The sequence below is a fragment of the Calliopsis andreniformis genome, chromosome 12, assembly GCF_051401765.1.
Source record: "Calliopsis andreniformis isolate RMS-2024a chromosome 12, iyCalAndr_principal, whole genome shotgun sequence".
Lineage (NCBI taxonomy): Eukaryota > Metazoa > Arthropoda > Insecta > Hymenoptera > Andrenidae > Calliopsis > Calliopsis andreniformis.
Window position 1 is genome coordinate 8,612,089 of NC_135073.1, and position 14,734 is coordinate 8,626,822.

Genomic DNA, 14,734 nt, shown 5'->3' on the forward strand with positions numbered 1-14,734 from the left:
CTAATTTCCGTCATACCTGTTCGTTTCCTCGTAACAAACACTTTCGCGCTGCGTCTCGACCAGAAAAACGCCGCCCTGAAGGATCTTGGTCGCCGAAAGCCGAGATTACGGAAGAGGAAGGAAATGAACGTCGTCAAGGGAAAACGACGCGATCGAGATAAACAGACCGCCAGATGCTTGGGAATTCTATCGGACGTCCATGCGTACGCGGCTTTTGCGGGAGGACGGTGTTTAACTGCCGCGGTTTCTCCAGCTTTTGAACCTTAACGTTTCAGGTGGAGATCCTGGCGTTGATAGAGTTTGAGTGCTTTCGCTGGTGAACCGAGAGAAAGAGAGTATGGGGGAAATGAGATCAGTTAGGGGGTTCATTGGTATTGTTTCTGAAGAGGCAATGAGGCGGTGATTGTTGAGTAGGAGTAATTAGTTTTTGTTGGGAAAGGAGTAGCAATTTTATGAGTATTGACTAGGGGGTAATGAAAGTGTAGTTGAAAGAAGAATAAACAGTTTTTATTATTAAAACTTGTTAGCTAACTTAGGTATGTGTGTGTACCTACCGATTTCATATCTTTGCGATATAGGTACACAAATACATCTTAAATTTCACTTGACACTGAAAGCTAATTTACTCTCTTCCCCTTCGTTACTATAATGCTATATAATATCATACATAGATACTGCATAGTAAAAATGACTCAAGGATAATACATAAATAAACCTACTCATCTATTTACAAATAGATCGTATATTTACATACTTAACACGCCTTCATACATAAAAAAAATACGGAATCATACGTACGTCATGTTCAATAAGCAACGTCGATGGGTTATCGCGAGACTTAGCGTATAGAATAATAAATTACACTGTAAAGAAAAATAAAAAGAGAGAAGTGGGAAGTGTCTAGAAGTCAGGAGCAAGTCGACGTGTTTTATGGCTTGGCAGCATCATCACTGCGCGTATTCCTTAACAATAAGCATTCCTTACACTTACACGCTTTACTTATTCTACGTATCCGCAATACACCGAGTTATGCATAACCATTTGCCAGGCAGCGCCATAAAAATGTGAAAAGTTCAAGATTACACCGAATACGAAGTGCTCCTACGACGATACGCGGCGGCTCCAAGCTTTCGCGCGTCGATGAGCGGTGCACCAGCATGCATGTGAACGCGTTAACGTTTTATTACCTATATTTCTGGCCAGTTATATTTCAGTTTGTGATCGCGTCGGTTATCAACGGTGTCGGATGACGGGGTTTACTGCTTCTTTATGCAGCCTTGACTCCTGTATCTTTGGCCGCTTGTACTTTTAAATGATTTCCCTTCTGAAGACGCGCTGTGCCATTAAACAAGACTACTTTGCTACTTTCAAGATTTCTGTTTTATGCACGACGTGTTTCATAACAGGACGAAACAGTTTTAGCGTTCATTTTAGCCGACAGGTGTAAGGAGGTGGGAATATTGTGAACTTAGAAAGACTTGATGGATTAATGTTTGACTATCGAAGGCACGCAAGGGTTGGGACATTCTCTTCCAAGAAATTTTCCTTGGAGACCTGAGCTTATTAGTGTTGGGATTATGAAAGAGTCTTAACTGGAAGCTGGTTAGTGATGTCCTTTACTGGATTCAATAGAATTTCATGTATAGAGGCTGAACACTGTTTCGCCTGTTAAGACTAAACTGTTTGCCCTTCGATAATATTCGGTTTGGATTCACATGGGAAACGATTATACCCTAAAACTGCATAAAAAATATTGAGTTTCCACCAGGACATATCTGCTAAACTTTCTTTTGAATGGACTTCTAAATCTAGAATCTCTATTAAGTACTTTACACCTGTAGTAAATATGTCACTTGTAACTCTTTACAATCTTATATGTGGAAATCAGATTAATCAGAGCCCACTTTTTCAAAACCCAGTTATATGCACTGTTTCACTGCTTTTCTTCATTTCATCGACATAATAAGAACCTGACTAATTGAAGATTTAATAATACAAATTACTGCAAGTGGAATGTTAAATACGTGACCCTAGCTATTTTCTGCTCTGCTGAAAAATAGCATGAAGGGATTTAGCTCACAATCAGCCTGACTGTCGAGTACAGTATTATAAATAACGACTTAGGCAAATATCCTGCAAATATTCCAAAGCACGTACGGTAGTGTCTATGTAGCACGTGATTATGCTTCACGCAAACTAAGACGTGTATTCCGCCTACAAGCTAACTATCATAGCGTATCCCCAACAACGGACTAGATGTATGCATATCCGCCTGTTATTGTCACAAAGGTATGCAAAACCGTGTGTATTGCATCTAAACGGTCCCGGAGAATCGAGCGACACGTTTCACTTTGAACGAGATTCTCGCAAAAGGTAACCGCTATTACCCGAAGCAGTTGAACAGGAATCTGAACTTTCACCTCGGTGAAGGTTAAAGACGTGGAAGCGCGAGAGAACGACGATCGTTTGACCGTGCCTCGAACGACAGATGAAAGTCGCCACGGATACGTATTCCGCATAGAGAAAACGACCCGTAACCCGTTGACCCGAATGAGTATTGCGAAATCTGTGCGACGCTCAATGCTCCGACGACGCGTCGATCGAGCGCCAAAGCCGGCGATTCCCGAGTCCCGTTGTCTCACGTGAGACGTCTCGCGAATGGCCGTGACATGGTTGCTCGACGACCCGAAAAAGGATCATTTCGATACTTTTACTTGCTTTCGTTCACATGAAATCTCTTCGCCACCCGAAGAGTTTCCTAGTGAAAAGGACATTGAGCGATCCGTTCTTGCCCGAACCGAAGAACACTTAAGGACTTTGGACCGTGAAATCTATCCGCGCGATAAGTTTTAAAAATGTGTGAACGGATTTCTGTAATTAAGTATAAGTAGTGGTTATTAACGTGCGCAGGATGGAAGGAAAGTTCCTCTGTTATACTTACGCTTGCACGTGAGGTATTCATTTATCAGTGAGTGTGGATCGACTAAGATTTTCTATTTCAATTTTGAAGAATTTGAGAATAGAATATTTGAATATTTGAATGTTTTAGGACCACTGTGCTTAAGGACATAAAAAAAATTGATTCGGACTGATGAGGTTTAAACAATTTATCGAAGTCTTTCATACGAAAAATGTATGTACTGTATATTTTTTATCATCTCTAAAGCATCACTTATAATTTTTAAAATATTTAAATATCTAGCATTTTAATTTTATTCTACAATAAATAAGATTCTTTTAAAGTGATTTATTAGCAGATAATCGTGCTGCAGAGGAACTTTTCTAAAATCCTGTATTAGCTAATAAAATGATTACTGTTGTCACTTTTGCTCTTTAATAACAAAGCGAGGAAGAAGTTACGTAAACTACAACGTCTTCCCTTCAATCTCTGGAAACGCTTTTAGACCGATAATAATATATAGAACAATGTACTCGTTACATTGCGAAAACGTCTTAAAATCCTTTTAAGGGTTGAGACATTGTAATCTTGTCGGATTTAATTGAGCATTTTGGTAGGTTGAAATTCGTTCCTAGAACTTGCATTAGCACGCAGATGTTTCTTAATTAATAGTACAACATAATTTATCAACGTATAAATAGTATTTGATGAAAACCTAGGTTACACATTCAACTTCATCAAACTTGACATCGAAGGAGAAAGTCTTTCGATTACCATATAAATTAATCATACATTACCAACAATAATCGTCAAATGCCCCTTTGTACGATTTAAGAAGACTTTTCTTTGTTTGCACTCTTATCCTTCTCCAAAGATTCGGCTACCTTCTCGCTCTTTGCTACTGACCTCGTCTCCTTTACTGAATCGCTGTATTGATCATTGAAGAATAGAGCGACAGCTTCTTCCTTTTTCGTAGACTCTGCTTCATTAAATTCAGCCTCGTTGTCACTTGTATGGCCACCTAAATCTCCATCCTTCGTTTTTTGCACGTTCTCCTCCATGATGATGTAATGTCCTTTAGGGACTGGTACGTTCGCAGCATGCTGCAAATCACTGTAGACGTGTTGCAACGCTTGTGCTTCTGGGTAACCTTGAAGCTGTATTTGTCCTTGATCCGGTTGCTCAATAGCTGCTAGGATGTCTTGCAGGAGCCCATTGGACAGCACTTGATCGTGTCTTATACTACCATCCGAATTCTCCGTTCCTAATCCTCCATCGGCAGCTTGTATCTGCAAGGTGTACGTTCCCTTGGAACCTTGAATTTCAAATCCGTCAGCTCCATTAGTTGTTAATCCCTTTGCCAGGGACAGGGCCTCGCTGCCCTCTTGAGTATTCAGAAATTGATTAGCGTCGACTTCGGCCGAGCCGAGATTCTTTGCCTGGCTGAATCCTTGCTCAGTTAAGCTCGCTGTCAGCGCCTCGGCTCTGATATCTCCCTCGTGTTGGTACTGGGAGCTGGACGAGAACGCATCTTGAGATGGCGCAGGTAAAGGAGCAGAAATTACATTCGTAACCTCAGCAGATTGACTGTGATCGCTGGACAGTGTATTGTCAGCATGTTCGGAACCAGCGAATGTAACTCCCACTGGGTTACCGTAGCTATCCTTCAAATTTTGCTCCTGTTGATTCTGCAAGTTCAGCTGACCGAAGGACTGTGTGATACCTAAAGTGCTTGGCACTGGCTCCACTTTAAGATGTGAGTTTTGTCCGAAACCGCTGGAGAAAGAATGACTTGTGGAAAGAGAGCTAGTTAAGCTTTGAACGTGGGAACCCAAATTAGCTGCGTGGAGCTGCGTGTCTGGCAAATTGTACTGTGAATTGCCTTGTTGAAGACCGCAATCGTGACCACTTGTCAATGGAGCGTTCACTATAGGGGTGCCGTAAGTAGTAGTCAAGGTGTTGTCAACGTTATTATATAGGTTACTTCCAAAGCCAGTCGAGGTAGATACGAAAGAGGAAGCTGGTCCAAAGTTTGGTGCTCCATAAGTCAGTACGGGTGCTGGGGTGTTGAAGTCGCTGAAGGACAAAGGCGTGCCATATTGGGCGTTCGGTGCAGCTATTGGCGAGTTTAGGTCGATGTTAGGTAACTTATTAAAGGCAATTGGAGCATTAAGAGTAGGTAATTGCTGCTCGAACGTCACAGGTGGAAGATAAGTCTTCGGCGACTTGACCAGATCGAAGTGTCTCAGTGGCACGTGACGATTAAGATTCGTCAGTAGCCCAGAAGGAATAGCTTCTTTGAATTTAATTGGCTCGCGATTTCTGGGCGGAATCAGAGATCCAATGAGAAGTGGGGCTCTGTATGATCCATGAGGACGATGATGATGAAGGCTCTGCTTGAAGTGTGAACCTCCGTGTAATCCAAAAGAAGCAAACGACGACGATCTACCTGATTCAGCAGCTGGGTAGGGTCCACTTGGCGAATATGAAGAAAGAGGTGGTGCACTGTACGTGTCCAGCACTGGCGGTGGTGGCAGAGGTAATCCAGACTCGATAGAGTTCAACTTCCCAAAGGAAACACCCAACAGTGGTGCACCATAGCTATCAGACAGTGTGTTTACCTGCGATAGTGACAAATCTCCAAAATTTTGAAGAGCATGGGTACCCCCATTTCCAAAAGAGAATTGAGAGTCAGTGTTAAGCACCGGTAAGTTCAAGGTTGGCAGCGACCCTGCGTTCAAGTCCGAAGTCAACGGCACAGAGGAAGGCAACAGTTCAAACCCCACGGTCTTCACGATAGAAAGAGGTTCAACTTTTGGCACATCGAACTGCAAATTAACTTTACCTGCCACTAGCTTCTGAGGCTCATCTTTCTTCAAAGGTTCCTGTTCATTATGAAATGGTTCGTGCTGCGGCAACGGCGGGGGTGGCAGACCGTCCTCCTCAGTAGACCCCGAGCTCACGGATGTCTTCAAATCTTGGGCTTCAGGATTATGAATAGGAGTGCCGTAAGAATCGCTCGGAACGTTTGGACTACCTATATTCGAAGTAGCTTGCGCAACGTGCAAGCCAAGAGAGCCTTCATGACTCTTCTGTTCTGTCAGTGGTAGGCCGTAACTGTCACCGAGCTGTCCATGCTTGTTGGACGATAGGCCCGCGATGGGTTGCCAACCGTCGTACTTTATATCAGGCGGTGTGGGTGGCGCTGGTACTCCTGGCGGAGGACCTGGCAGGGGATGTCCATAGAGATCACCAGCAGGTGCAACATGCTGAACGCTAGTAGTGTGTAACGAGAGCGGGGATGTTCCGAAGCTGTCACTCGCTTGGGAGCTGAATTGAACGGCGAGTTTTTGAGGTGGTCCATACGTGTCCAAAGATATGGGAATAGAAAGTCCGTGTCCTGGTTTCCCTGGCCCAAGACTCGCGGCTGCTGCGGGTATATATTGATTGGACAAGGCGGAAGTAAATTTCGGCGGTGGACCGTATTGAGATTTTGGTGGTTTGAACGAGGCCAATGAGTATGGTGGACCGTAGTGTTGCTTCGGTGGCCCGTGGTGCAGCTTCAGAGAGCTGAAGCTTAGCTTCGGGGGCAGTGGAGACAAAGGAGGGCCGAAACTTAGTTTCAACGGAGGGAAGTGCGGTTTAATATTTCGCGGCGGTCCGTAGGAAGATAGAGGCGGTCCATAGACAGGTGGCGGCGGTACGTCTGGCGGGGGTGGCGGGTACACAGGCGTTGGACCTTGATCGCCAACTAGCTCCGGCGGACCATACACTGGCGCTGGTCCCTTAAATTCTGATCCAAGCGGAGGCCCATAGTCGTCTGACGGTGGCCCGTACAAATTACTTATCCTGTCGTCGGCTTTAACCTCATTCTGCTTTTCTTCTTCATTCGTTGGCACTTTCGACTGCGCCTTGTTAACCACTGCTTGCGCGTGCTGGCCGATCAACAGGATGCAGAGCAGCGTGATTGTTGTCTAAAATCAGAATGAGACTTCCCTTCAAATTTTCTGCATTTGCAGCTTGAAAGATTGTATAACTAGTATCGTTTAGGATTTATTGTGGTTTGGAGAGAATACATCATGCAAAAGCATATGCTTTCGTATAATCTTATAGAGTGAGATTAATACTGTTGGAGAATTTTCAGTGGAAATATTGCTTGAAAAGTAGTAGACACTTTATTTGCAATTCAGCTGAAGTAACGTGAGACGTGAAGTGAAATTGTCAAATCAAAAATGTAAATACACATAAGTTGCTTGGTAAATAGTGAAGTAAAGTTCTTTGTAGAGTTTCGGGAGAATGTCAATAGAGAATCGTAGATAATGTGTAAATGTGAAGTCAATCTAAATTAAAACTTCAACTTTCCAATTTCCAAAATTGAAAACTAGATTTTCCAAAAATTAAGACTGATACATTCAAAGCAGTTAATTTGACCGACTCAGAATTTTGTCTAAAATTTACTCAACTCCTATATGACTACGTAGAAAATTAATGTTACCAATTCATTTTCTTCTCATGACTTCCTTTTTAAATATATTTATATTAAATAAACGTGCATAATAAAAATTGTGAGTGAGTAGTTATAGCGTTAAAGCTTTCTGTCCCGAGGAATAAATTAGCGCCTTTGATCAAAATTTCCTTATTGCCACCTCTCCGAATCTTCTTTCGCGCTACGCTCGGAGGCAAGTGCAAAATTACAACAATTTCCGGGTGCGGGAGTTAGCTAACTGGTCTGGCACCATCCCTTGTTCTAATTAGTTCGTCGGGAACATAAGTGTAGCGTGGTATCGCGTACACATTTCGCTCGCGTCGCACACATTATCTACGGTTCTGTATTGAAGGCCGTGAGAGACTTTAAGCTAGTTTACAACCCTGGCTGGCGCAAGACGAGCCAGTCGTCCCGAGGTATGTGAAAATTATGTGAACCTTCATGTACTCTCTGTGCGTATTAAACGCATGCACCCGTGAATAATTGTGTTAATTGCAAAGATGATGCGCAATACAATGTTGAAAGAAGTCGGCTTTCTTGTTAGATTCTTGACATTTCCTAACGTTCAACAGTTGTATACTGAAAGGTAAACAACTGAAGGAAACGAAATTTCCAGATCCTTGGAAAAATGGAGACAGGTTTTGAATTTTTCTTCTATCACAAATAATTGCAATAATAAAATTATTACTGTTATTTCATATTGACTTAATATTAATTGGTACTTATTTAAAATTTGAATTATATTAATAGTCTTATTTACACACTGTTTGTTTAAAGAAATGAAATTGTATTAATTAATCTTTAAAATTGAGATAGATATGTTAGACAGACATGGAATTTGTAGAAAGAGAATCCCCTGTATTATATAAAATTACAACAGACAGGAAAAAAAAGGTTCAGGTTATTTTTACGATTACGATTATTTGTTACATTCTACTTCACCATGTCAACTAGTACGACTCCCATAAAAGAGATCAAATAGGAAGCAAGAAGCCGCATAAAAGTTTGAGGTAGTAAATGTCATAAAGACGCTGCGCTCGGAGATCTTAAGTAGCACAATGACCGAGATGCAAGGTTAACATAATATGCCGCACTTTCTCCCAAGTGCATCCATGGAAGACGCAGTGAAAGAGTACACAGTAACAAATGATTGATCGCAAGATGCAAATTTAACTGCACGTTTCTACAGTTTAGAAATATTTATAAATCGTAATTATCTGATCTTAAGTTCAATTAAGTTAAATATTTTTTTACTATCAGCATGAATATGAATGGCGTATTTAATAATTCTGTAGCAAATAATTAAATATTTTATTCACTTTAGACTACTATAAATATACTACTATTGAAGTGTAGTGAGTGTTTGCACTACAATAAAAGTTTGAATTTCTTTCATGTTAAACAAGTAGATATTTCGTCCATTTATAATATCTTCGCACTTTGTAATTAATGAAAATATCAAAAAGATATTTGAACTATCTATTTCTAATTCTTCAAGTAACACAATCGAAATATAAATTCTATTTCAATTTATTCCGCATTAATTTCGAAATTAAAGATGCCCCCTAGAATCGTCATTGACCTTATTCATATATTATATTTCCTACCTTAGTGGCAGGAAAAAAAGCAAAACCTCCGTGATACCTGAACTTGACATTTAAAACTTTCGAGAAACGAACAATAATCGAAGCGAGTATGAATAGCTCGATGATCGAATCGATTGAAAAACGTCTAGAACAAGTTGAACAGGCGTCAGTGTAATCCCACTCATCGTAGCTGACAGCGTCTATTTAAGATTCAGCCTGCACAGTTGCGTACGCAATTGTTTACACGCAAGCAGTAGTCAGAAGTGGGCATGCCAGTGCATCGACGTGGGCAGATTGTGACTAGGTCAAACACCTCCCTCATGCATAGTGATGCATTCGGGCCACGTAGGACGAGTGCACGTAACGCGGTGGAAACCGTCACTTCTTATCGAGCGATACGATTCACCGGAAAATCCGATATTTATTCCGCTTCCTTCCGCATGCAAACGCTGACTTTTCTCCGGGCGGACGTGTTCGCCTCTTCCTGCACTTTGATGCACGCGCACTCTCGATTTCATCGTAAATCGGCAGCCCCTGGGAGAGAGAGTCGGTTGACTATTATAGCGACACCGCTGAAAGGCAACACGAGGAGATCAGTGATACCGTGTGAATGCGTACGTTGGAATCGACAGTCGAAAAAACAAAGAAGACTTTGCTGAAACTCAGATAAGATCTTCTCTGAAGACGCGTTACTTAAATACAAATCACAGAAAGCTGGCACATGACAATGATTAAAAGTGTTTGGTATCTCAACGAACGTTTTTCAGTAGCATAACTCTGAAAATCTGTAGTCCGAGTTTTCATTTAATATTTTACAGAATGTAAAAGTTTTGATTTATTATACGTATTTTATGAATGTTTTAGAAGGTATTAAACAAACATTATAGAAGCAATGAAAGTGCTATTTCATTTGTATGCTACATAGAGAGCAAAATAGCATTATTATTTAGCAAAGACAGAAACACCTGCTATAATTCAAACAAAATAGAATCAAGAAATTATGAAATTTAAAAAGCTTTAAGGAAGTTGTTCCAGTAGAGAACATTAACATCAGCTATGATAAAAGAAATTGTAGTTATCTTCGTTTCAATTTGGATTAATGACCCGCACATGCTTTAATACAGAAGCATCATATCTCTATGACTTTCTCCAAAAACAGTAATGAAATTGTACTACTTTTATTCCTGCGATTGAATACCACATCTGTGGATCAGAAGTGAATCCACATTTTTTATGCAAACAGAAATGGGTTTTAGAGGTATTGCAAAAAGCTGTCTCGACTTTGACTTCATGATGATGAATTTTGTCCTCCAGTTTACATATTGTAAAAGAAACAGCGTCCGAAATCTCAGATTACATAATAGGAATAAAGAAGAAACCTTGGTAAATATGAATCCAGGAACATCTTATGCGAGAAGCAGTGCCTACGCAGACTTTATTTTTGAGACTCGAAATTATTCATTCTACGTAACCACTTCTCTTGAGAACTTAGGAACGAAGTCCACTCTGAATAACACCTCTTGAAAATATTTTTCATGTTCTGAAGAGAATACGACAGATATAGGAATACAAAGATACGTTTCTATCTTAAAAGAAGAAACGCAGAGATCTACATTTACTGAAAGCTCCTTCCGTGGTTCGTGTTTCAATGTGCGCCTTCAAAGCTTTTGAAAATATTTTACGCGCATTATATTCGAAATGTTTGTGGCTTGGAAGTTGGAGATCGGGACAAAGTTGCACGTGAGTAAACTGAGAATATGAACTTGTGTTCATTCAGAAACATATAATTTTACCCTCTGTAACCCTTAATACTTTATTTATAAAACTGAAATTGCACAACACATAAATAACTTAATTGATAATTTATATTTACTGAACAACGCTCAAGTTACAACTCAGAACTACTCTGTCATGAAAGAATGATGTCTAATTTTCGCGTCTAATAAGTAACAATATTCAAAATTTATATAAATGAATAACTTGACTGAGCGCAAGTATCACGAACCGATTTACAGTGAATAAGTAAAATAAAATGTACAAAATGTGCTATTGTATAACAAGCAGAAATATAAGAAGCATATATAAGATATTGTACAAAGATAATTATACCTTATTTTTAGTGATATTATTACGTTGCAAACTGTTAAATTGACAATTTCTAATCTACATAATTGTAAAGTATTACCAACTATCTTTTCTGCTTACAAATAACGTTTAAACAATTTTCAAAGTTCACGTATAGCTCACGAAAATCACTCTGGATTCGCCAAAGTTCCCTAATTACACTCAATTTTCTTCATTACTCCCATGTTCATAATTAATCGATTATTATAGCACGAAACCAAAATTACCACTTTCTACGCTTTCAACTTTAATTACTTAACAGAAAGGGATAATCACTTTCATTGCGCTTACTTATTTCCATTACGTTGATGCAACATCGTTCCAGAGAAATGTAACAACGTCTGCGACTAATTCGACAGGCGATAAATTTTTCCTTTCACGACGGTCGTTTCCGATAATTCATACTGCTTCACTTTTATTTACCACCGTTTCGGTCCAATGCCACCAACGTAACGATATTTCGTTACATTTGATACTCACTAGTGGGAAATACGTTCCTCTTCTGCGAGACATTTGGCTAAAACAACCCGCGGCGAATAACGCGTATGATAAATGGGCAACTGTCTGTCGAAAGGGAGAGTAATCTTTCAAGATTCATGGCACCGGAACAGCCAATTAAGAATAGAGAACGGTGAATGAATGGTTATCGGAGGCTGCCGTGAAACCTGTGATTATTTCATCTATGCTCTAGAATCGTCGCTGTGTAATTATCGATAATGAATGTACCCATGGCGCCCTGCACTGTGCTGTTTCCCTAGAATTTATGCAACACCACTTTTAACGCGGAATTTTTCCTCGGTAGCAATCCTTGATTGTAGCTAGTTTGTGAAATATTGAGAACTGTAGTATTGGAAATTTTGGATATTTGGAAAGTATATTTCAACTGTTATAAAAAGAATAGAGAGTATTGTATAGGGTGTTTCAAATAAGGTCAAACTATAGTCTTGAGATTAACTCTAAGAACAACTTTCTCGAGCTTCTCTAAGAGCAAATTACTTCTGCAACAGAATTGACGTCCTCGTGACGAGTTCTTCCGGTCAGTTGCAACAGCAGCATACATCCGCGATGCAACCTCAAACTGTCAAGCACCTTAATCACCTCGAATGAAATATTAAGAATTCTAATCCCAGAAAAATCTACACGAAATTCCTTAAAACGACTTAACTCCTTGCTAACACATAGCACGTTACAGAATTTCACAGAGTAACCCAAGAAAGCCACCGAGCAACGATCAAACCGAACAAATGAAGGATTAATCTGATAAGGAGTCACATGTGAGATTCAGAGCGTCCGCGATCACCTACCTTGCAGCTCGCCATGTTCCACACGTGTAAATCGCTAGATGCACTAATACACAAATCAACCGACACACCCAGAAGATTCTTCTTATTCGCTGGTCGCTCGTAGCACTCGAGATAGAACCACGGGCGTTCCTCGTATCAGTCTTCCTCGATCAATCGAACACGGATCCTTGGTATCGCGTCGCGCACACCATCCTGACACTTTTCAACCAGCAGCTCGTTTGACGTAGACCAGTCAAGCTCCTTTACTACTAACACAAAAAATGCTTGTTCCCGTATGAGCACTCTGCTTATATAGACTCTGAGAGGGGTACCGGTCGAAGGAATTCTCGGCTGAGCTTGCTGGCCAAACCGGGAGAGGAAAACGAGAGGACGAGAGACAATGAAGGGAGACGGTGAAATGATGGGGGAAGGAGGGAGAGAGTGGAGGCGACGTTCAGGACGAGAGAATAGGGAGAGGGAGAGGCCCCTCACACATCGGTTAAAAATTCTCTTTGCAGAGAAAGTAGGCTAGGCCCCCGTCTCGGACTCGAGGAAAGATGCGCTCGGAAGTGTTGATCCGGCGCGCCGATGATTCTACAACACGTGAAATTGCTCCTGCCTGCTTTGGGACACTGGCCACAGACGTAACTAGTTAACACGTGAGGGACTGTGGAAAGAAACTCGGTTGGATCATTGACGTCGGATGCGACTGGGTCTCGCGAGGAAAAGTAGAATCACTTGGCCTAAATGGAAAGTGATTCCAAAACGTAAATGATCTTTCAATTTTTGGTGTACAAGAACTCCTTGATGCTGGAATACCATTGAATTAGAGAAAGTTCTGCATGTCGATGGTCTAACCATACGAGGAATGTAATCTACTTAGAAGTGAATACAAAGATTTTTTATAATTTAAGTCTAAGTTAAGTTAGATTTGTCTTAAGCATTAAAAACTTCTTTAATGAGACATCTTCCTAAAGAAAACTTTCACTTTTACGGTATGAAAAAAGGAAAACTGAAAACTTAGCGTTTCTGATACTCGAAAGACTTTTTTGTAGTTTTTATTAATTAGTTTTTCTTGTAATAGGAAGATTATTAGTATTGTACAATCAAACAACTCAAAATATTTTTGTTAATTATTCGAATTCTGGGTTACCTTCAGCAGTATTAATTATTACTATTATCTCACTTTAACAACGAGTGCTCCGAAAAATTAGATTTTGAGGTCAAGATATGTAAAGATTTATTCTTTAATCCTAATTATGAAGACAACAAAAATGTGTATGGAACATTGTATTAAGAATAATACTTTATGATTTATAATAATCATACCAATAATAAACAAAATTCATTTGTTGGTTATTATAGCACTGAAATTGAAATATTTTCATACAGAGATAAAAGGAAACAGTACTTCTACTGCCACCAGTTTTACCTTGTTATAACATTTTCACGTACAAATATCGCTCCTCTCGATATCTCGTGTTGTAATACCAATTAAGATGAGAGCCGACGCGGAATAAAAATGGTTAATTAACGAATTACAATATTCCGCGTGACTTTTTGCATCGCGCTGCTACGTACACGTTTAACTTCCATATTCTGACCAATGATGCATGGATAAACGCGCTTCGTGACTTCCTACGGAAAATATTTTACGCAACGCAACACAATTTAACACGCATCGTGGAACTACTAGCTATTACGTCTATTGCAACAATTAATTATTACTGTTTAGAGGGAACCTTCGGAAACCAGTGTCTTGCAACTTCAAAGGAAATAAGATTGTGATACTAGGATTAACAAATTGTTAATGTTTAAAATTTTAACGTTTGTTGTGCAACATTAAAAAATGTTTAACAAATGATTCATTTGAAGTAGTAAAAGGAGTTACTAATCGAAATTACAGTAAAAAGCAATAATATGCAAATTCAAAATAATACAACGGTGAAAAGTATTCTAATAATATTTAAAAAATTCTTCTTTGTAACACATGTTTCAAACATTGAGATTGTTCTGAAATTGTAGAAAAAAATATAGAAGATAGGTAAAAATAGAAATAAAATTTTTGTTACGTATATTCTCCATTAGAATAAAAATGAAAATTAGATGTTGAAAGGTTCCACAACCACAGTAAGTATATTTTAAAATCTTCAATTTGCAAAACATAATATGAAGAGTTTACTGAGAATGTTTTATCTTATGTGTATAACTGAACTCATCACAAAGATAAGTTTGCCTTAAAAACCAAGCAAGTGTGAAAATGTACAAGTACACGTGTTACGTTAACATTGTAAACAAGAACAGTTTACACTTCATTCCTTACAATTAATTGCGAGTGTCATGTTGATAGCGACCT

General features: G+C 39.6%; 1 protein-coding gene across 1 annotated transcript; it reads right to left on the reverse strand.

Annotated features, from left to right (window-relative positions):
• Positions 1–491: 491 nt before the first annotated feature.
• LOC143185793 (uncharacterized) lies at positions 492–13,532 on the reverse strand. Its single transcript, XM_076389050.1, has 2 exons — positions 12,400–13,532; positions 492–6,873 (listed from the first exon to the last, which is right to left on the reverse strand). Exons 1-2 carry the CDS (start codon positions 12,412–12,414, stop codon positions 3,730–3,732), a joined length of 3,159 nt encoding a protein of 1,052 aa, XP_076245165.1. The 5' UTR covers positions 12,415–13,532; the 3' UTR covers positions 492–3,729.
• Between the last annotated feature and the right edge of the window lie 1,202 nt (positions 13,533–14,734).